At 38.8% G+C, this 23,667-nt stretch overlaps 1 protein-coding gene across 2 annotated transcripts in view; it reads right to left on the reverse strand.

The window, feature by feature from the left end:
- Window positions 1-10,253: 10,253 nt before the first annotated feature.
- Window positions 10,254-23,667, reverse strand: part of TMTC4 (transmembrane O-mannosyltransferase targeting cadherins 4) — a 50,742-nt gene continuing 37,328 nt past the window's right edge. The window contains exons 11-17 of one of the 2 annotated variants that reach the window (XM_057402099.1): window positions 20,557-20,636; window positions 20,276-20,383; window positions 20,015-20,156; window positions 19,224-19,338; window positions 18,656-18,768; window positions 13,712-13,781; window positions 10,254-13,193 (exon numbers count right to left, since the gene is read on the reverse strand). In XM_057402099.1, coding sequence (XP_057258082.1) covers window positions 13,042-13,193; window positions 13,712-13,781; window positions 18,656-18,768; window positions 19,224-19,338; window positions 20,015-20,156; window positions 20,276-20,383; window positions 20,557-20,636 — 780 coding nt within the window. In that variant the 3' untranslated portion in view covers window positions 10,254-13,041. Of the gene's footprint in view, window positions 13,194-13,711; window positions 13,782-16,379; window positions 17,688-18,655; window positions 18,769-19,223; window positions 19,339-20,014; window positions 20,157-20,275; window positions 20,384-20,556; window positions 20,637-23,667 lie in introns of those variants that run through there. The other variant, XM_057402100.1, reaches the window with a different exon arrangement.

The raw sequence follows: 23,667 nt of genomic DNA on the forward strand, positions 1-23,667 counted from the left end.
CAGCATATCTCATTAAGAAGCCCCATACTAGAAATATAAAAACCAATCACCTCTTTTCTCTCTCTGCTCACTTACTTGTCTTCTCAAATAGGTTTTGTTTCTGTTAAGCAGGTTTCCTGAAGCTTCATGTAACACAAAATCGCATTGCTAGAACCACAATCACAAAATAAGGCCCGCTGCCTTAGGACAGTTTAATAAAAAGAAAGAAATCATTAACCTAAAATATAATTTAAATTTTTATTTTATGCTCATGGTCTCTTGAATTTGACTCCTGTTAGAAATAACAGTTAAGAGAACAGGTTTCTATCTACAGAGTCCACAGAACGCAGAGATTCTTTTTTCTGAGCCCTTCATATCACCTTCCCCAAAGACACTCTTCCCAGCTGGACAAAGTTCCTAAGCATATAACTTGGTGTTACTTTTTGTGTTTGAAATGAGCTTCGGAAAGCTTTAGTAAGATTTGGCCAGTGGCTGGATTCATATTCTGAAAGCTTTCACAGACAGTGTATTCAAACTACATCACAGCAAGCACTGCAGCCTTAGAGCAGGTTAGTGATTTGATGTGTGAAATGTGTGCGTGTGTGTATGATAAGTGTCCTGCTGGGATTTATTCCCTTTGTAATTTTCAGCTAAGGCAAAATTAAGCCTGGGGCTCCACTCCATAAATCACATCGAAACATTTCTCTCATTCATACAGTTTCTCAGTTATCTCCACATTTTCCTATCATAGCGGAGGCTTAGCTCTGTGCAATCCCATCTAAATTTCATTTATCTATTCTCCTATGCCCACATCCCAGTGTAGTATTTACCAGAGTATCTCTGTGCCTTACAGGCAACACAAGACAAAACAGTATTTAGCGTTGCACAGTCATGTAGTTTGAAAACACTGGTTCAAAGTATACTTTACCACACTTCATGTATGTGTTATGCTCCACCCCCTTTCAGTGAAAATACTCAGCTCAAATCCTTACTTACTCATTCTACTGAAAATCTGATGGCTTCACTAAAATATAACGTCAAAGAAAATCAACAGTAATCAACATACACTCTTAAACATATTTAAATGCTGACACTCACTCCAAGATCTCTAGTAATCTTTTCCTCTCACTTTTCTAATCTCTCTACGCTTGTCACATCCTCTTCAGAGTTGTTCCTTTGCCCAGAGTAAGTTTAGGCTCAAGGACTTCTTCAAACCACAGTATCTCCCTTGAGCACCTGCACAGGCATGCAATTGGGGAATACAAAAACATAATGCCTATATCCTCCTTCTGCTCCTACCTGTACATCCAAGATCATCACAACTCAGCTGACAATCATGGCTAGTAACTTTTATATTAATTTTCCACCTCTCATTTGATCACTGGTCCCCGACTACTCTTGCTTAAAACTCTTTTCTCCAGTTGCCTCCAATCTTTCCACCCACATATTCTGATAACAGTTCATCTGTAAACAAGTCCTGTTGTGATCTTAAATCCAATCCCAACAATAAAAAAATCTGAATCCAGTACTTTTCAACTTGTTACTATGGATGCTTATGTTACTAATCATCTTCTCTAGCCTCCTAACAATCCCATGAAGGATTTCCACTTGTCCCCAGACTGAAACACTCACAAGAACCTGTTGCCTCACTGTAGAACAATGTCTTCTTGGTCCGGGTGAGCTGCGTTAGTAAATCCATACAAGAGAGCATATTCCAGCACTCATTCCACATACAACACATATGTATGATCCCATAACCTCTTGAGCACAAGAAATAAAAAACAAAGGCCAGAAGAATGTCTTCACAAAAGGGAGGCAGGAGTTACACAGGAAGACACACAGAAGGATGGTGACTAGCAATATGGAGATAGATGGCATGCGGAAGAGCAATTACATGGTGTTTTACAAGCTAAAGTTCAGGAGATCCCAAAGAAGCGGCCAACACCCCTTCACGGTAAAGATGTTGACACAAACCCCAATACTTTACTGGGCAGTATTTTCCAATCGCAGTTCTGAGCTTGCAAACTTGAGCCTGGAAGTTCTACTTGTTGTGAAAATACCAATTATTTTGTGTTAAGTTCTAGCTTAAGAATTGTAGCTATTGATGTTAAATCAATGATTAAGCAGCCTCAAACACTTCCCTTCAATCTTGAAGCATATGTGTACTATGTACTACCAGAACCTGAAATGTTTTATTCCAGCACCCACAGTGAATTGCAGGTCATGTGATTAAATTATCTAAATAAAATAAAATAAAAAAAGATAACCAAACCCAAAGCTAACAAAAGAATTAAAAAAAAGCTAAAGAATAAAAATAAAATTAGCTAAAGACAAGAGAACTATAACTTCTAAGTAAGGCCCTTTTTGTACTTGATGTACTTTGGCCTACCTACTTACCATTTCCCTCCCTATTAAAACAACCTGCAATTTCTTCTAATGAAGCTATTAGGTAATGAAATTCTGTCATGGCCTTATTCTCATATCACAACTACCACGAATCCTTGGTTCATCGCTAGGTCTAAATGTCATTCAAACCCAGCACAATCACCTTTCTTCCAACACAAACCCAAACCAAGACCCTTATTTCTTACTCACTATGTACAGTCTCACTTGCAATATCACTTTTCTCAGCAATGTTTTGAAGGATTTTGGTTTATTTCTATTTTCCTTCTAGCTTTCAGTATTACTGTATATGTAGACTGTGCCTCTCTTGATGGGAAATAATCTTAACCTTTAATTTCGAGAAATTCACACATTCTGAGAGCAACAACAAACTTTTTCCCAGAACTTAGATTGGATAAAATTGAACAACAAACACTTGGGTTCCATGTAAAAGAATTCAGAAAGAATGCTACTAGTAACTTCTTATGAGCCAGAGGGTAGTATTCACCTCTCTTAATTTCCTAAAGTTCAGAATCTAGGCTGGTTATTCAGGCTTCACCAGTCAATGTCAAGAGATGTGAGCTCAATCTCTTGCCACCCGCTACAAATGAAACTCGTATTTCAAATGCAAGTTTGTTATCTTGAAGAAGTAGATGAAAGAGGGGAGCAGTCGTGAGGTATAAACCCACAATTCTAATCAGTACTGTGTGTCAGCAGTAACAACAGAACCCTAATTATTTAAAGACCTGTACACAAATTGGTCTGCCTACCACAAGGCAAGATGTATTAAATAATGTATTTCACTATATATGTAGACAACTTTTAGTCTTTGCTGCAGAAGGCGGCAGCAGAGATACAGGTTGATACAAGAGAAAAACTACAGAAGATTGAGTCCTGATCAGCAGCAAAAAATATTTTGGAAAAAAGAGAAGTATTTTATACTACCATTCCAAAACACCATATGAATGGTCCATGATACTGTTACCAGAGATTAACATAATGCCAAGTATTCCTGGGATTTCTGGAAAATGTATCTGAGAATTCTAGACCTGTGGTGAGAAACAAACATTTATGGCTCCTTCCTCACTGAAAGCTAAAACCCCAACTGTTGTCAGAGAGCCAACACTCAGCCAAAAGTACAGCAGAGCAGTCAAGGGAGCCATGTTTCCTCTGACATCTCAGTGATTTCCCTTACTCATCCTTACCTTAAGGCTCATGAATACACCTTGCTGAACAAAGAAAGAACCAAAGAATACACCCTGCACTGTATTAACAGAAGCATGATCAACAGACTGAAGGAAGAGATGATCTCCATTTATCTGACCCTCATGAGACCACACCTACAATACTGCATCCAGTTTTGAGCCCCCCGATACAAGGAAGGTAATGAGGAAGGAGCATTTGCTCTGTGACAAGAAGTTCAGGGAACTCGGCCTGTTCAACTTGAGAAGAGATGGCTTTGTGGTGGCCAAACTGCAGTCTTCCATTACCTGTGAGGAAGTTATCCAGAAAACACAGCTAGGCCCTTCACAGTGGTGCATGTGGGAGCTGGAGACTCCAACAGGCATAAACAAAAATAAGAGAGACTCTGACCTGACTCAAGGAAAAGGGTTTTCATGATGCAAGCAAGCAGTGAAGCAAGCTGGATTATAGTAACATAGAAGCTGTGTATCAGGCTAGACAAAATGAGTGGAGGGAAAGAGATAAAGAGACATAATTACTCTGGTATTATTTGATAGCACATATATGTAAAGTGGCAGTATCATCCCAGCACTGATACTCTCTCACAGCTGAAGCCTGGAGCAAATGGAATGATCTTCCTCACAGTTAACAGTGGCAACACACAGCACTGGAAAAAAACAAGTAAAAGCGATTCTACATTGTCAAGAACTTCTGTCAAAACAAAAGCAATATGATGGTTAACTCTGGCTGTTAGTAAAGGACATGATTAATTACAGTCCACACACTGCAGAAAGGTGGCAATTCCAAAGGAGAAGAGGTACCTTGTAAGTCAGGGAAATCACTTGAGAGTGATATTCAGTATGTTTTCTCAAGATACTAAGAGTAAATAGCTGACACACTTAAAGAAATCACAATGGCCAAAAATCTTAATGTAAAGGGCATTCTTGAAAACCACTGTAATGGTAAATCAATAGAATATTATCCTGGTATAGTCTGTCCTCCTTTAGCATTAATTACTTTTGGAAGTGAGGAAAAAAGAGCTGTATTTGACATGGTCCACAAAATGTAATTAAACTTCTGGAGTGAAAAAGAGCAGAAAATTCTACATAGCTACAGATTTGGATTTAAGAACAGTGATGTACTACTGCTTGAACAGTTCTGGTTTTAAAGAAAAAAGTTATTACGCACACTTTTTAGAAAGACAATGCAAAAGGTACTACATTTGCAAACTCAATGACATGACTGCATCCATACATTTCCCTTGTATCTTACTACCTGTGCAATACTTACCTTCTCTGTCAAAATGCTGCAAACAAAACATTTTGAAAGATGGGAAGAAGAAAGGTAGCACCAGTACATACAGGAAATGCATTCTACCGTGGCATGTGTTATCTGCTTAAGCAGTTCATGTTGCCCAAAACATCATGCAAGTTTTACATTCAATCCTATATAAATCAACAGAGTTGTAATGTAACCAAGTTCAAAGAGCTTACGCTTTTAGAGGATGAGAAACATACAACAAGACTTGATTAGGAATGGGGGGGGGCAGAAGTACAGTGCTCCATAAAACGAGATTACAAAACCTGCAGTTTTTGAAGTGTATTTTTTTGCCACAAGCAGTAACTGTTAATGCTGCTTATGATCACACAGAAAAATAATTACTCCATCAAAAAGCATACCACTTCAGCTAGTAGCAGAACGCAAATGCCACAACATACCCCTGGAATTTATTATTCTCTTACTTCACTTCAGAAACTGCTCATGACTGCACCCTTGTATCTACACTCACAAATTCAAATCATAGATCAGGCAGTCATGTAACTTCACTCCCCAAAAGTACCCCAAGAACAAATGTAACCACATGAACAACAGAAAGTAGAACAGGCAAAAATCATAGTTACATCAGCAGTCTGATGAAAGTAATTTTCGAGAGGAAGCTTCTTTTGAAGCAGGTAGTTGGGTGACTGTTGGGAGTCATGAGAATGTATAGACAGAGTCAGAGGAACATTGGCTGGAAGGGACCTTTGACGGTCACTTAGCCTGGCCTCCCCCTCAGAGCAGAGCTAAAGCCAAGGCTAGATGACACTTTTCCAGGTAATGAGGCTGTACTCAGCTAACACTGGGTGCGAGAGACAGCAGGATATCTGATGCAAAACCAGGCCTTGTGTGTGCTCTGTACTCTCCAGAGGAACTCTGCTTTCCACATCAAAAATCAGTTAAGGAAAGCATGAACTGAGGAAGTTAATTGGCTGGAGTTAATACAAATACTAAATGAACCTCCACTCAAAAGCATAAGATCTACATAGCTAAAGGATAAAGAGCAGACACTGCAGACAATGAAGCATCCAAAGCAGTATTTCTACCCTAAATTGATACAAGAAAACAATAAGCAACCAACCTCCGATCACACATATAATTCCAGTGGTCTCAAAATAAGGTCATATACAAACTCAAAGAAACTTGCCTGCAGAGCTGATGCAGACCACCACAGTAATTTAGGAAGCAAGGAGCAAACAGACTGCAAGAACCCAAGCAAAACAAGGTATGACCCACATACTAAGTAATCAGTATTTTTCAGCAATAGGATGCAGATTTCAAACTGCTGTGTATGGAAAGGCTTATTTTTTTAATGCACAACACCCCTGGCAATTCAGGTTTTGAGACAGACAGTGAGATCTGTTCTATTTAGCTTTTATTTACTGGCAGCAGTACAATGCTGTAATACACTTAGGTTACACTATACGTTAGTTTTTATATGACATTGACAACTACGATGGAGCAAGGCCAGAAAATGAGTGCCAGCTGAGGATACCTATGCGATAAGCAGTCTAGGTTTTTAAGGCTTTTCTCAGGGAGAGGGTACAAGAAAGATGATGTATCCCATTTTTCATTTGTACTCGTGAAATTTAAAGCCTCTCTTAATGGCCTATGTCACACACCGAACAATGTTAATTGTCGAGAAATTGCTTTTCCAGGTTGACTGCCTGCTTAAAGCAGAGTACATAAAACAAGTCCACTCTTCACAGAGTTCTACATAAAACAACTTGGTCATGGGGATATTTACAGTTGTGCTTCTGCATGTTAAGCTGCTACCTTGGTATTTTCAAAGCATAGCAAAAATTATAGAAGTAGCAAATTAAAAATCCCTGAAGCAAAAAATGAGGAAGTTAATTGTCTGGAGTTAACACAGATACAGCTAAATGAACCTTGACTCACCATCAGAAGACTTACGTATTTCTAAAATGGAAAAACATATAGAAAAGGCAGGAGAGGAAACCCGTAGAAAGATAAAAAAGGTAACACCCTCTGCCCCTTCCCACTCTGGTCCAAGCAATGCATGCAGAAAGACAAATGCTCGTAAGTGTTATCTTGTAAGGGTCTAGATATCAACTGTCACAGCTCCTCTTACTCTATGAGACTGAACCATTTTCTTCCTATTCTCCCTCAAGTTCTTGCTCTTCAAACCCACGTCAATAATCCCTTCAAGGTTAACGTATGTTACTGAGTATTTGCACCATAATTAACACTGGAGGACGGGCTAGGCACCTGCATACCAGGCGAACCCGAAGTGCTACCACCTTGACCCCTCAGCTGCCCGCGACCTGTCCAGGGTCGCGGGCAGCCCTCTCCGAACCAGGCCGCATTACTGCCGGTAAACCCGGCGACACCAGGGCACGCTGCCGGGGCCTTACAGGCCGGGCGCAACACGGACACCGCGGGGTAAAGGCAACGCGGCTCCTGCCCGCCACCGCCCACCGGCAAAGAGCCGGCAGCAGGGTCGCGCCGCTTCCGCCCCCGCCGCTCTGACCGCGGCAGCCGCAGGTAACGGGCCTCCCCTCCCGCGCGTCAAACGGCACAACTGCAGGCAGCAAGCGTGGCTTTTACAGAACTTTTACGAACCCTTACTGTTTCATGAACGGTGCTGCCCACCCCCTGGAAGGGGCTTTGGCTGTGTGCAGAGATAGGGGTCGAGCCTGTAGGAGCTCAAGCCCTAAACCTTCAGAGCGCGCCGCGGGCTTGCTGCTACCTCCCTTTCAGGCAGCTTCCCCGTCCGCAGCCGAGCACCCCTTCGAGCTGGCCCACAGACAGCAGGCAGCCTTGTAGCAAAGCAGGTTAAGGCTCTACACAGCAAAATCACTGTGAGAAGCTGGCTGTGCTGGTAGGAGGACTGATACTTGTTCTGTTTGACGCTGAGTAGCTGGGTACTTCCGTATCTGGGGCATAAAATCACCGTTCTGCAGCCTGGGTACTGGGACAGCAACTGCCCCTTTTTTTTTCAGTCCCTCCTCCTTGACTAGTCGGTAAGTTGGGAATTGGCTTGCATCTGTTACCGGCTGTTCCTTTTCTTACACAATTGGTACTCAATAACTATTCCAGCTCTAAAGCAGTGTAAGATTTCTCCGAGTTTGAGGCAGTATTTCCTGCTCTTCTTCCTCTAGCTTGTTCCAGAAGTTGAATTAATTAAGTATTCCATCATTCTCCCCAAGTGCTGCTTTCGGGTTGGCATTTTTTTGGTATATGCATTCAACATCTGCACATTTGTGCAGCATCAAGATTTTGAACTGTTACTCCAAGGGGAAGAATGTCTTCCTGTGTCTCACAGTACCAGTCTACTATGCCCGTGACATTTTCCTCCCATCTTACAGCGGAAGCCTGAATCATAACCTTACTACAAAAATAAACACCATTATCACAATTAAAATCTATTCAAAGAGATAGCAAAGCACAGATTTATTACGTGGCCGCGCTACAAATTTTTTGCTTCTTGCTCAGCTGAAAATAAATTGGAACATACCACTGGCAATCTAAATGATCAAACTCTACATTAAAAAAGTTCAACTCGGCAATCACAAGCTTCCCATTTCAGTATCTGTAAGGATTTTCTTTTTTGTAAGAAAAATATTTTAAAAAGCCCTGAATCACTTGACATGTATCATCCCTGACACACACTGAACACACAGCTATGTACAACCATTTCATGTTATTGTGGAGCCCAGCACTCAGTCCAAATCACCAGTACTAGTAGTACCTGCTGCGTGTGGTTTGTAAAGGACATGAGTTTGGTTCCCCGAGCATTTTTACATCACAGAAATTCAACTGTGTGGTCTCACTTTATTTTCTAGCAATGTTTAGCCTTTCTGAGTTAAACGTGCCCTCATAAACACACATCTGGTAGAGACATCAAGAGCTGTGGGAGGAAGCACTATCTAGTGCCAAAGGTCAAGTCAAGAATCACTTGGGAATCTACATGATAGATGTGTAGATGTACCTGCACTCAGAGGAAATGCAGAACACAAGCAGGAACCAGCAAATACGCTATTTAAACTAAAAGACCTCACCACACAGAATTGGGCTATGCCATCACATTTAACATTCAAACAGCTACAGCTTGAAATAGCACTTCAGTTTAAGAAAAAAAAAATATAATCTCACCTTTGCAAGTTTACAGTTTCTTTAGATTGCTTGTAAAACAAAGGGCACCAAAAGTAAATTTAATAAGAAATTGTTACCATTTATTGTGATGATAGACAAGCTAACAATGGATCAAACTGAACCTGAACGTTCTGTTTCCGTAGGCAGAAATTTAACATTCAGGTGGTTTATCCGTCGTGTAAAATTTAACTGTCTGCAGAAACCAAAGCTCTCCCAGTTTGTCTGATCCCATTCCCTCGTCCAACTGCTATAACTCTCTGACTCTCAAGGCAAGTACCTGCCAATTTGTTTCAGTGCCAGTCTTTTAAAATTCTTGGTGCAAATAATGTATGAGAGTGCTGGAGGCATATGAGACCAGATTACTTCAACTGAGCAGCAGTGAGATTTTCTTCATATATGAGCTGATCACCTTACTTACTCTTTGCAGTTAGTGAGGAAGAATACCTTGCTTCAAGTACATGATGCCTCACATCCTAAAGATGCTTTCTTTAGGAGATGAATCCTGTCTCAAGTTACCTGGGTTTGTTTTTTTCCCCAGTGACTATAAAGAGAAACTAGGACAGATAGCTCAGGTGCAGGTCTCAAATATGAAGGAAACAAGTTCCCAGTGAACAGGCCTGTATTTTTAACAAACCATTCAAAAGTACTTAAGATTTTTATTTCTGAATGCTCATAAACACGCACACAACCTCCATCTGTAAACTTTAAATCCTAAGTATGAAATTAGGAAACTTCATGTACATGGCATTGGTCTAAACATGACAGAAGCATACAATTAGGGAACTCCATTGGAAGTTTTTGGTGAAAGAGACTCTCATCCATAGCAGTCATTGTGAATGTTTTTCTGACTCCATTTTTTGCACTGAATCATTCTGTATTTCTCTCTTCAGAACTGTACTTGAACAGGCAATCTTTGACAAAAAAAATAAAAGTATCCAGTTTTCTTAATTTCATTAGAGAATCAAGCAAGCCACCTGCTAAGAAAGCAACTTCAATCTTCTGTAATTACCAATGGTGGAAAGGTGGAATGGTGGAAAAAATCCAGCATGCTGGAAAGACAGAAACTGTTTGTAACAACAGTTATGTACAAACCCACTTATTCTTCACCCTTCTCTCTTCGAGGCTGTGCATTATGCACTGTTCCAGGAATCATTCATGAGGTATGAAAAATCAAGCAAAAGGTTAACATTTAACCATTTTAAATAAAACTCACTCTATCATTTGCACTCTGAAAATATTTCTGAAAATGAAGTAAAAAAATCTTAGCATTCTTGAAAGTCTTAAGGAATTTTTTATTAAAAAAGCGGTTTTGTTTGTTGCTTCTTTTGAACCCAATTCTGCCTTAACATCACACTGAAACAGAATTGTATCCTTATTACTGTCACACAAGTAATCACACTGAATTTATATAACACTGAAAATGATACAAAACAAATAAACCTTCACAAAAATACAAACAGGTAGTCAGAAAACTAATCAAGAAGAACTCACGTCTGTATTGAAGAGTAAACACCACTTCTAAATGCCACCAAAACCATCAATTTGTTGGCATGTCTCTTCTATCTGAGATTCTTGAGTAGAATGACTGACCCACAGAGGAATTCCTAAAACAACTTTGGTTTACAATGATCTAGAGAGAATTCATACCCCATACATAATATTGATCTACTGGATTTCTGTAAAGCTAATATGGCAAGCAACATGGAAAACTGTACATGTGAACCTTATGATGAGAATAATAATTTAAACTCAGTATGTCATATTCCAAATATACAGAAAAGACATGATTAAACACACTTATCTTCTGCTATGAATTAGCTCATCCAGCCAGATCTCAACTCTTTAATACTTCTTTGATTGAAGTAGCCAAATGTTCTCTGTGTCTGATGAATAAGAGGCTACGTATGGCAAGTCTTAGAAGTCTGCCGTTTGTACTGAAGGCTGTACCTATTTCAGCATGTTTCAGATACAAAAGTTGGTACTGATTAAACTATGCTGATTTTTGGAAGATGACTACTCATAGTGGTGCAACATTCTGCTGGATCAGTACAGACACTTATCAAAGAGCACGTTTATATCCTGCAAGTACATTCAGAAACTAGCTTCTGAAAAATCTGTCCAGAAACCAGAAGAAATGGAACAACTGCATCAACTTAGTACCCTATATAAACTAATAAGCCCTGCTGAGAAACAGGCTGTATTTGCAGAAGAGGAGCACTGCCCTAGCACAAATACATGTCCCTGGTACCTCAACTAAAATCAGTATGACAACATACTAGATGACGTGGGCATATTAATTCATTCAAACCCAAACTTACGGACAGCACCACACTGCCACAGCCTTGCTGGCTAGATTTAGAGTCAGTCTGGCAAGAATATTACATTAGCTGCACTACCTGTGTTACCCAAAATAGTTTTGTCAGAGGATGCTTTGGTAGCTCTGCAGTACTGCAGTGTGCTCTGCAGACACACTTGGTTCTTGAAACAACTGTAACTTCCAAGCAGATTTATAATAAAAAAGTAGCCTACAGTAGGTTCAAAACATAGTATAGATGTAAAATGGTTACAAGCTGGTCCCATGGCAGGGTCATGCAACATCCTGTCTTAGGCCAAGCATTCCCCCAACATTTTAAATGGTTCCTCACATAGATAAGTAAGTTGTGTATGAAGAACATTTCACAACCTCCTATACAGTAATCATTGGACGGATTAGAAAAGCTGCAAATACTGCACTGATCAGTATCTTCCTGGGGGACAGGGTCGGAAAGAATAAAGGAATATGAAAAGAAAGGTAAAATTCCTCAGTTTTCATATCCAATAGCAATCTTCCATGCCAGGGAAACAACAAATAGACATGTGACTATCTGAAGCATGAATGTAAATATTAGCACAAGACAAACAACTCTGGTCAGCCAGAGTTTAAACATGTATTAAAGCATAGCCCATTTAGAGAAGCAACATTGCATCAATGTACCCCATCTCTGAATCATCCCGCATCAATGTGATCAGTTTATGCTTATTTGACACTTCAGCAGACACATGAGCCACAGGAGACTAAGGTGAAGCTGAGTTCCTTCCAGTTAAAACATCAACAGCCAAAGTCAGGTCATCTGCTCAGTTACTTTTTCACAGAAACTCTCTCCTAATTCACCAACAATATAGGAATTGAAAGGTATAGTATCCTTAACCAGAAAGCACTGAAATGCCTGAGAACACAGGAATTAGCTCCTGTAGATGCTATACTATATTTAGACCACTGACCTGCAGCAGGAGCTAAAGCAATTCTGACTCGTTACCCAAGCTGTCTATGCTAGGTGAGGCTGTCTGCAAGGACACAAACTCTAGCTGACTTCTCTACTGACTCACACTTCTTTTCCCTTTGCTGCTTGCTAACATCTGCCATCTTAATCTAAGAGTATTTTCTTCACTCAAGCATACCTTAGCAGTGTACTGTCTGACAAACATTTATGCTCAAATCCTTGTCCTCATTTACTCCTCTACAAATCTGACACTTCACAGGGTGGAGGCCAGGCACAAGACCAAGGGGATAACGCAAATTACATGTGTAGACTGATGTGCTGAACAGAATCCATTCTTCCACTGGCTCTGCAGGACTGGCAGTAGAAGGCAGTAATAGAACTGAAGTGGATGGATATTCTTCACACTCGATAAGTATTTAAACAGGAAATTGCACTTTTTAAGAATCACTTTCAAAAATAAAACTGCCTTCTGGTATTCATCCTGCTACAAAAAAGTCAAAGAATCATAGAATAGTCAGATGAAGATTCCAAATTATAAGTGAAAGCTGTGAAATTCCATCTCCGTTGCTTTCATATACCTATAAAACTGTTCTAAGGGAATTTAAAAGCAGTTCAAGAGTAAAAATAAAATAAACCCTCATGCTGAAATTTTAGGATCTTTAGGAGGGCATAACTGGACATTCAAGTGTGCAGTGCTGGTGGTGTTATTATTTTTGAGAAATAACAACCGAATCCTTTACATGGTCAAAAATACCCATGTAACATGACTCGTGTACAGCATGCATGGATAACCTGAATGGAGAGATCAGGCACCGCCTTTCTTTTGCAATTGCTCCAGTTTTCTTCTTAGGAGGTTGTAGTTTTCCTTGGTCCCGGGTGCCATAGGATCAAGCTTCAGAGAGACTTCGTAGTGCTTCTTTGCCAAGTCAAGATTTCCCCAGCGATGATAAAGCACAGCTGGAACATCAATGAGGAATTTCATTAGCAATATTGTTGAATAATGTGCAATCTTGCCAATCACTTGGAAAACAACATTAAAGCATTTGTTTTCCAGTGAGGGTCTCTCGCTGGCTGGTGGCACAGTAGCTGCTTGTTCTGTTGCCAACCACAGGAGCAAAGCCTGGGAGCAGAACTGGCATGGGAATGATGAAGGAATGAATTACATTGCAGCCATAAATGGCAGCTCTTATCTGGTGAGCTCATTGCGGGTTACAAGCACAGCATAAATGAACCAATTTGCAGACACTGAAGTGCAGCTACCTCTGGGCTGGATTGTGCAGCCCTCTTGATCTGTCATATCATGTGACAGCTTTTCTGGTTTAGTGCCCTGTTCTTCTGGCTGGCAGTTTTTCTAGGAAGTGAAATAGAAATCTGCCCAGCAGGAAGAAGGCTTAAAAGAATGCTTTTTCTTTTAAAACATAATGAATATGAAGCAAACAAACAATACAGCTGATAAGAGTTAGAAAGGCTCTTACCCAAATTACCATGATAACTGGCAGCATTTGGATTGGCTTTAATTGCCTTCAGGAACAAAGCTTCAGATTCCTGAATAATTTAGAAGAACAAGTCAACAGGACAGTCTACTCCTTCAGTATATAAAATATTACAAAATTGACCCATGATTGTAATTAAAAACCCTCCCCAAAATGCCAAATTTATGTGATACCACAGTACATATATATTCTAAGCCCATGTGATACTGTCTGTCAGGTGGCTACAGCCTCCAGAAAACAGTAATAAAGCTACAAATAGGTGCCATGCTTTCACAGGCTGCTGTTACTTTAGCAGACAGCTATTAAGCACTAGTGAAGTTTGCAAAGCAGTTTACTTGCTTTTTTTTTCCCTATGCACAGTTTCAGTATTTTCACCTACTGAAACTTTCCCTACTTATTCAAACAAATTAAGGGTAATATAATTCACTGCCTGACCAAACTGCTTTCAGGTGCCTTTCCATTTAAAATAGGGGCATTCCAGTAAACCCCTTTCAAACAGATTGTTGAAAAGGACTATAAGATCATCTACTTGCAACTCCCCTGCCATGGTTGCTCAAGACCTGACCTGTTTCAGTGTGGTTCTCAGTGAAGAGTAGCCGAGTGCCTGCTCCTTAAAAAGATCAAGCCAACTGAAACATTCCTCACAAGTTACCTTTTCCAGATTCCCAGGTGCAGTGGCGTACTCTTAGGACCACTGATACCCAATTTGTTCTTAGGGAACCTGAACTCCCTCACCAAATATTCAGAGAACAATTTACCAGTAAATTTATTCTCAAATTCAAATATTTTTATTTTCCCAAAGCAGCTGCTAATGTAGATACTTCTGTTCCAGAGCATATTTCCTTGCAGAAGTTTAAAAAGATACTTCTCCCCCGATCCAAATGGAGTATATGTACTCACTTGCATGCAAGCTTATATATTTTGGGGAGCAATTTTTACATAGGTTTCTATTCTGTGCTGTGTTCTAGGGAAAGTTGCCCATTCAGTTTCAATGCAATTGAACTGAAGATGAAATTACCTCAGTGTGGTAGGCTTCTGTCTGAATGCACATACTTGCTGTCTGAGGTATGTGAGAACAATAACTGGGGAAAACGGTTTTCCTTTGTGCTAAGCTTTTATTACTGAAATCTACGAAACTAGACAGGCTCTACTGAAAAAGAAAACCTGTCAGCCAGATTTTTGGTTCCACCATGTTCTCATGTGAAGCATGAAATAAGTCTCTGCAAAAGTCCCTCAGAGGCAAGAAATATCTGATGTGTCAAAATTGAGTCACTCAACTTTTGAGCGACTTAAGGGCTTCCCAGTATATCCAAATTCAAACCCGAACTGGGCTCCTTTCAGGGAACTGCTGAGCACAGAAATAAGGCTGCGACTCTTAAGCCAAGAAAGCTGATGCATAAAATGCCTTCATCTTCACAGGTCAAGGAAATTACAAACCCTAGGGTTCTTGACAAATCCTTTTGCAGGACATCCTATTTCAGGAGAAGAAGTACTTGGATAGTACTGACCAAGGGAACCAAATGTCTGGAAACTTTTTTAAACCAAAGGGTTATCAAGCAGTGGATGATGCTGTCTGCAGAAGTTTCAGAGTCGCCTTCCATAGAGATGCTCAAAATTCAACTAGAAATTGCCCTGGTGATTGGATTAGATGACTCTGACTACCCTTTTCTGTAAAAATGATTCTATGATTTTAACTCTGTCACACTTGGCAAGTCTAGTTGTGTTGCAAGATATCCTCTTTTCGTATGACCATCGAAGCCTAAAAAATCAACAGGCACTTGAAAGCATACAGTAATAAGTTGTATTTTTTTCCTCCAACAAAATTTATTATTTTGGTCTAATAAGTAAATCTCTGTTTTCTTCACTGGGCAGGTTAACAGCAATCAAAGTGAAAGATGTGCTGTCCAATTAATTCACTCTTATGCCTAAAAGTTGCCACCTACACAAAGGATAAGCACCTAATGTATGGTCTCATCCTCTCACTGCTGAGGCATAACGGGACAACAAGTTCAATGTGCTCCCAGAAAATTTCATGGAATGGATTCTCAGTGCTGGCTGCCATTACCACACATTTTCAGCTACATGCTGAAAACATTTTTATCACCACTACTTTGCCCAGCAGCTAGTAGAAGCATACTGGCTGATTAAAGGCTATTTAAGGTGCTGTATTACTGTAGCTATATGGAGTAAATACACATTCCAGTACATTGGTGATATTTCAAATTGCTGTATCTTGCCAAATCTTTAAGTGTTGCCAAGAAACTTGCACACTGTGCATAGCAAAGGCTTTGGGTAAGCACACTGCATTCCATCTGCTGTCAAGGCCACAGCACAAAATTGTAGTCTGGCTTTATTTCAAATACAGAAAAAAAAAAGCTGAATGGTTTCAATTTATTGTATTTTTCACAGAAAAAGCATTACAAAAGTACAGCATCCATATTTTCAAAGAACTAAAGATAGCTTGGTTCTTCATCCATTGTGACAAGAACAAGCATTTAAAGGAGATCTCTAACTTTGTATAACAGATATTAATTAAAAAAACCAAACCAAAACCACCAAAACAGCTCATTCTTTATGTGCTTTTGTTTCTGGAGCAATAAGTAATTCATGAGTAGATACAAACAGAAATCATAAGGGGTTGCATTTTTTTTTTTTTTTCAGGAAAACCATCTTCAGCTGAAAATCAAAGTATATTTGAAACTGAAGGAGAATATTCTGTGGTGAGTGGAAAGAGATCTCTCATAACATAGTATAAACTTTTCAACTGAATGTCTTTTAAAATAAGAGATAACAAAAAGCACAGAACAGATCTTACTTTATGGCAACAGAGCCAATACAACTTTTATATACACACATAATAAGTAATCCAGTAAATGAAATGCCTGAGGTTATACAACACATCAGACATAGCCAGGTAGCCTTCTGAAAATTACCTCTATCACCTCGATAGTCTCCATTCCCTCCTACTGCCCTCCCATTCCAAACACTCAAAACACTCTTATTAGGGAGTCATCTACTTCTCTGTTTTTACATGGTGAGGGGGTGGACAAGAAGCCTGAATTTTCTATGCATTTTAATTGTCATTTAGCATTCTCCCATTTAGCCCCCTCCCCCCCCCGTGGCTGCTCTTTCAAGGTGATGCAAAATACAGCTGCTGAGATCATAACCTTTTCTAAGTGAGTCTACTTCTCAATCCCCTTAATTTGCTCTCTGTTACAATTCATCTACTTCAAGTGACTAGTTAAGGTTTTTGCTCTGCGCAAACCTACTACTCCATATTGAACTACTAGAACACTCTCTGGCTCCCTGCTTTCTTTGCTGGGCTCCATTGCTACTTTTACTTTATTTAGGATGCTGACCTGGAAGCTTCATTTCCCCTACTGTCATTTCTACTTTGTCTCCAATACACTCCCCTGCAGCATAATGACCTTTCAGACCTAGCAATCAAAAGCACTACCTCTTCTTTTAATTTTTTAAATCCACTAAACCAGAATTATTTCTCCTACACCTGGAAAAGTTTTCTAGCTTGTTTTCAACTTAACTTTTCTACTTATATCATTATGAATGCTCTTTATTCTGTCATGCTGCATGCTCTTCTTGATGAATAACTATACAATACTCCATTCTTTCACAGTCACGACTAACCAAAATAATCTCAGCAATTACCTCCTCCATAATCTCATCCCTTATACATCCTGGCCGTTAATTTGTATCACTTTGGAACTTTGTTAAACTAATCTAAAATATATATTTTATAACAGTCTCAGATGGAGAGAGAAAAGAAACAGAGTGTACAGAAAAAAAACCAGCCAGTCTGCAAACAGTGATGGGGTGTCTTAACAGCAATTTATCACAAACTAAAGCAAGTGTTGGGTTGTCACAGGCCCTCGCTTCTCATATGGATATGTCATGACTCCACAGCTGAACAGGACTGTAAAAATCCAAGTGAACACAATAACTGGAGGAAAAATGCATCTATTCTAAGAAGTTTCACATCATGAAGTCTCCTTAAGTTGCATATATTGAGGATATTCCTTCAGTGCTGCTAACATTGCTGCTATCGAAAGGCCACCAAAACCCCCAAAAGCCATTATTCAGTAAATGACAGTTTTCTGACGAATACAAAAAACTTCCTTGATTATTAATTTGTCCGTATCACATACATAAATCAGTGACTATGGAGTAAATTAAAACAACTAAATATATTAACTGTGTATGATTTATTCTGCTAGCTCATACAATTCCTTTTGGAAAATAACTCATTCTTATCAATTCGATAACCTTTACTACTTGTAAATAGAAGTAGCTAATGCTGAGGTACACCACTCACAGGCTGGTCCACTGCATCCAAGAGAAAGTTCAATACAGTGCTCGATGCATGGACTTTTTCCTCTTAATATTCTGGAATTACCCAGGTATCCCATCCTCAGTCTGCAATTAGCAAGTCTGTGTATCTCTGTTTTAGATCGTGTCTGAGCAAAAGGCTAGAATTCATATGGGGTAATGGTAAACCTTGCTTCCTTTACATACCAAAAGCACAAGGACTAGCATATCACATCTAATTTTAGCTCCTGAAACAAGGCCTCTAAATCAGAGCAGGCTCTCTCTCTCCGCAGTGAAGCAATGCAAGACCCTAAGTGCCCTCTAGTGTGCCTAAATGCCTGTTTCCCTTCAATGACCACTGACAGTAGTTTCGGGTAGCAACATTCATAACCCAGGCACCTAAAATAAGATGGGATGAACTCAGGCCAGAATCACACAGCAATACTGTGACAGAAATGGGCATTTAAACCTGATTATCTAAGTCACACTTGACAATGACCTCCTCAAACAGTTTCTACAAAAAGCTTAAAGAGTTTAAACAGGAAAAAAAATCCAACCAAACCCCAAACCTAAAACTGAACATTCAGAAAGCTCATTACCTACCTTATATTTTTGTGATTTCCCCAGTACATTTGCCAATGAAAACATAAGGGAATGATCATTAGGTATTAATTCCAGGGCCTCTCTTCCAACTGCTTCTGCTTGAGCTAGATTGCCTGGAAGCCCATTCAGTGGAAAAAAAACAAAAGCATATTTTAACACAGCCTTACTAGTTACTTTTCATGCTGCAAGCATGCATATTGTACAAAATGAGTACATGCATTTTTAAAGAAAACCAGGTATCATACACATGCAAATGTAAAATTACACAGAATAAGACAATAGAACCCCCCCCATTTTGTTTTCAACGGGTAACACCTTCAGAACAACAAAGCACAGATTCAAAAGTTAAGTTTGGTCTACAATATAAACATGCCTCCACAATGATGGCATTTCAAATAAGGATCAGAAATTCAATTTATGGGCTGGATTCCAAATGATGCTTTAAAACCATTTATAGAGCGGCTGGACAGAAAACAAGAGGCATACCTCCATTTAGATAAATACAGAAAAAGCCTCAAGTTTTGCTAGACACTGAATTATTCATTAAAACATTCAAATATGCTTATACCTGTGTTATCAAGCAATATAATCATATTGTTCCAAGCCAAACTATGCTCTGGTTTCAGAACTGTAGCATTCCTCCATGCATTCAATGCATCTATATGGCGATTCAAATCTGCGTACTAAAACCAAAGAAAAACCCAGTCATTTCACTCTGATTTGTTTTACTTTCCTACCATGCACAAAAGACAGTAAAGAGCTGTTCTAAAGAGCTATTCCATTCTAATAGAACTTTTTAGAGACAAGAATGTGAAATGTAAATAGAATACTATGGTACTATGGAAGAGAGAGTGCTATATACTAATTTTAACCTGCTTTTCTCTGGCACCCAGGCTTGTTTTCACATATGCATGTACCAATAAGATAGGGAAGAAAACCAGCATAGAATCTGGAAATCTACACAAGAGAATAAGTAAATATTTACTTATCATTTCCAAGAATCTAAATGATTTTTTTTAGGGCATAGTTCTACTACCTAACAATACAAGTATGACTGAAAAGAGTCTAATATTGGGAAATGACTAATAATATCGTTTGAACAAAAGACCACAATTTATATTTTTGATTATACCTCTCTGTATGAAAAAATTAGGACTACAGAAGGTTGCTATGGAAGGAAGTGTGCTGGGAAAGCAATAGGAAAAACTACCAAAAATACTAAATCACTCTGAACTACAAATCAAGGAAACCGAATTAAACTATCAGCATATTTAACAGCACAGTAGATTTTTTTTTTTGTTATATGCACACACACACACGGATTCCTATCATAGATGTAATTTATTCAAAAGCACTTACCAACCGCCCTAAATTGTAGTAACAATCTGGATATTTTTTCCTGTGTTTAATTGCTGTCCAGTAGCTTTGCTCTGCCTCTTCAAACCTTCTTAAACTGTTCTGTACTATTCCTAGATTCATCCATGCAGCAGCAAAATCAGGTCTGGGCAAATGGGGAAAAAAAGAAGAGAGAGAACAGTTGAGCATTTAGAACACAAGATCCTATTGATTGTATCATTTCTGCTTGGTGAAAAATGCTGCTTAGCACTGTTCTAAACATACTGTATTTGTACAGCTAAGGACAGCAACTCCTCTGCTTCTTGGAGCTCATTTCTTTCTTTCAGAATATTTCCAAGGTTGTTCATGGCATGTACATATTTAGGATTCAACCTAAAATTTAAAATTTAAGAGATGATTATTACGTATGGAACATGTATTACTATATGCAAATTGATAGCTCTGCAATGCTGCAGATCACGAAAATGAATACCTAAGCATTTTCTTCATGTTGAACATGAAAGAAATTTTAGGATCGATCGTTAAAGCAGTAAAATTCCTAATACCTTACAGCTTCTCTGTAGTATTTGATTGCAGCACTTTGATTTCCTTTGTCAGCCAGGTTTTTGCCAACATTGTAGTGCACCTGAAAACACAGATGAATGTTGTACCAGATGTTACATAGTCAGATATTTTGTGAAGCCAAATTGCTAAAAATTTTCACTCCAAATAAAAACAGTCAGCACCTCCATCATTCACTGCTGTTTTCTGCTGTAGTCAGATACTTAAGACTACATATGATGAAGACAGCAAGACAAAAATCTGAAGAATAAATTAATAAATCAACTTCTCTGTTCCAGGTAAAGACTATTCACTTCCTGATTTTATAAATGAGGTTACCATACTTTCCATAAGACTCTTTATATGGAGACTTCCTGCTCTTAATTTCTTTATTTGTCAGATATGTAAGAGAAAGCCAGACTCAAATCTACCATAGCAGAATAAACACTACAGCAATGTAAATGTTGACTGAACTTTGCTTTTGCTATAGCATTAACTAGAAGAAGCTCAACACTAACAGAAAAACTAAGCTACATAATTCAAAAACAAAGGAAAAATAACAAACATGCACACCGTTGTCTTGGGATAAAAATGCATCAGAAAGCGTTTCTGAAATAAATGTATATAGCAACATGTTTGAGACCTTGCCTGTTAAAAAGCAGGGAATGAAGAAAGGATTTAAAGCTTTGAGATATACCTACAGGGAAGAAAACATATCATCTGAACTTATGGCACAGACTAGATAGGAAAAAACATATTTCAGGACAAATCTCAGTTGGAAAGCATCCTGAATCCTACTTTAAGGCAGATCTCAGAAGACTACATTACCTGATCAAAGGGAAGTCTCAAGTTTAGAAATGACAGCTAAGTACTGTGAGTACTTAAATCACCCTGAACTACAGATCAAGGAAACTGAATTAAACTATCAGCATATTTAACTGTACAGTGGATTCTGACTCTTGAAAACAGGCTTTTTGGCAACTGGATCAGAACTCATTACTTAAATCACTTTACTATTTAAAATCAATTTGTATCTACTTCATCTGAAACAAACACTTGTTGTAATTTCTTCCATACTTTGAAAATCTAATTTAAATCTTTTCAAAGACACTATGCAGGAATTACTTCAGATTGACAGACAAAAAGATAAGTCTGTAATGCATTTAGAAAACTCTAATTCACCTGCATTCAAAAAAGGATTCTACCTGATGTGTCCATCAGAGGAAAAATCCTAATTGTGTTTGGCACAATACCTGGGATCTATTGATGTAATACACACAATTATATTTGAAACCAGTTGTTATTTAATTGTTGAATTCCATCTCTGTAGGACTGCGACTATGCAGTAGTCATCAACAAATAAAGTTAAGAACATTTTCCATGCTTTCCAAAATCAGTGAAAAAATAGTTTCACTGGTTCTACAGACAGCGAGGATGCTATAAAGCTTACTAAGCATACACAGAAGCAGCTCCTCAGGCTGCTAGATATAAAATCGGACACAAATTCAGCATCCTATAAAAGTAGTTCTAGCATGGCTCCCAGGAAACAAAATAAAATATCCAGGCACTTCTATTTAAGATTCATAAAAATATGACAAGGCCCATGGCAAAGCAGCAACAGAATGTTACTTTTATATCAAGACATAGGTATGCCTAAAGATCAGTTGATGGTGTGTCGGGGTTTAAACCTAGTCAAGCAACACGTTCACTCACTTCCCCCCCTTCTTTCCCTCCCCCTACTCCCAGAGGGACAGAGAGGAGAATCGAAAAGAATGCAACTCTCACGGGTTGAGATAAGAACAGTTTAGTAACTAAGGTATAACACAAATCACTACTGCTACCACCAATGATAATAATGATAAAGGAAATAACAAGGGAAGAGAATACAACACCTCAGCACCAGCAGACCGATAACTCGCCCCCCCCCCTCCCCAGCCCGACCAAGCACTGACCAATACGTCCTCCAACCCTGCAGTCCCAGCCCTTCTGGGTAACTCTCAGTTACCTCCTGGGCATGACGTGCTGTGGTATGGAATACCTCTTTGGTCAGTTTGGGTCAGGTGTCCTGTCTCTGCTTCCTCCCAGCTTCCCCTCCCCCTGGCAGAGCATGAGGCTCACAAAGTCCTTGGCCAAACCAAAACATCATTGTTATCAGCTCTGTTCCTGAGCCGAAAGTCAAAACACAGCACTGCACCAGCTACCAAGAAGGAGAAAAATGACTGCTACTGCTGAACCCAGGACATGGTGTCAAGAAAAAAAAAGAATAGCATTGTTTTCCCAGGAGTCATTAAAGTAACATGATATACCTTAAAAGATGTTTCTTAGGACTGAATTCTATTTGTACAACTTTTCCAGAAATTTTTCAGTACACTATGATATCATTCTTATCACACTGGATTGCTCTCATTATATATGCTGAAGTTTACAGACTCAGAATTTATTCAGAGCAAATTCAAAACCTTGCTGTGTTTTGAGATAAACTGTGGCAAAACAGAAGTAAGGAATTATTTCACTCAATAATATGTATTAGCTCCTAAAATACCCGACTTCAACCTTCCATATCAGCAAACAAGATTATATTTAACCTTTAAGAAGCTTTTTTGCTTATTTTTTAACAAAAGTCATAAGCATTACTGAAAAAAAGAAATTTTATCAAAGACTGGGGACAGAGCATATGTGAAAAACCTTGGTATACACCAACCACTCAGTCTTTCACGTGTCAATTGTCTTGTGCCAGGAAACAGTCACCATTTTACTTTCTGATTCTATTTACTCATTTTTTTAAAAAACATGTAACTTCTTCATATCAATTTCTATCTCAAAAGCACAGCAGCAGCAAGAATATGTCTCATGTACACAGTTATGTAGATTGCAGAAGCCTGAGAGATATCAATTCTCTCAAGTCAAAACATCAAATGAAATACTAAGTGTACATGTATATTTTATGAACTGAACATACTATATTAAAACTGAGAGCAAAACTATTTAAATGAACTATTAGCATTTTCAATGGTGTATTTCTTCTGTCCTTAGATATAGCTTCTGTGTGAAAGAAAACAATGTTTCTATACAATAGCTGAAAATGAAGAGGCCCTTGTTACATGTGGTTTTCCTGA

Source organism: Pezoporus wallicus, unplaced genomic scaffold (assembly GCF_028554395.1).
Source record: "Pezoporus wallicus isolate ANWC-B61680 ecotype Strahan unplaced genomic scaffold, APGP_CSIRO_Pwel_v1 contig_6520, whole genome shotgun sequence".
NCBI lineage: Eukaryota > Metazoa > Chordata > Aves > Psittaciformes > Psittacidae > Pezoporus > Pezoporus wallicus.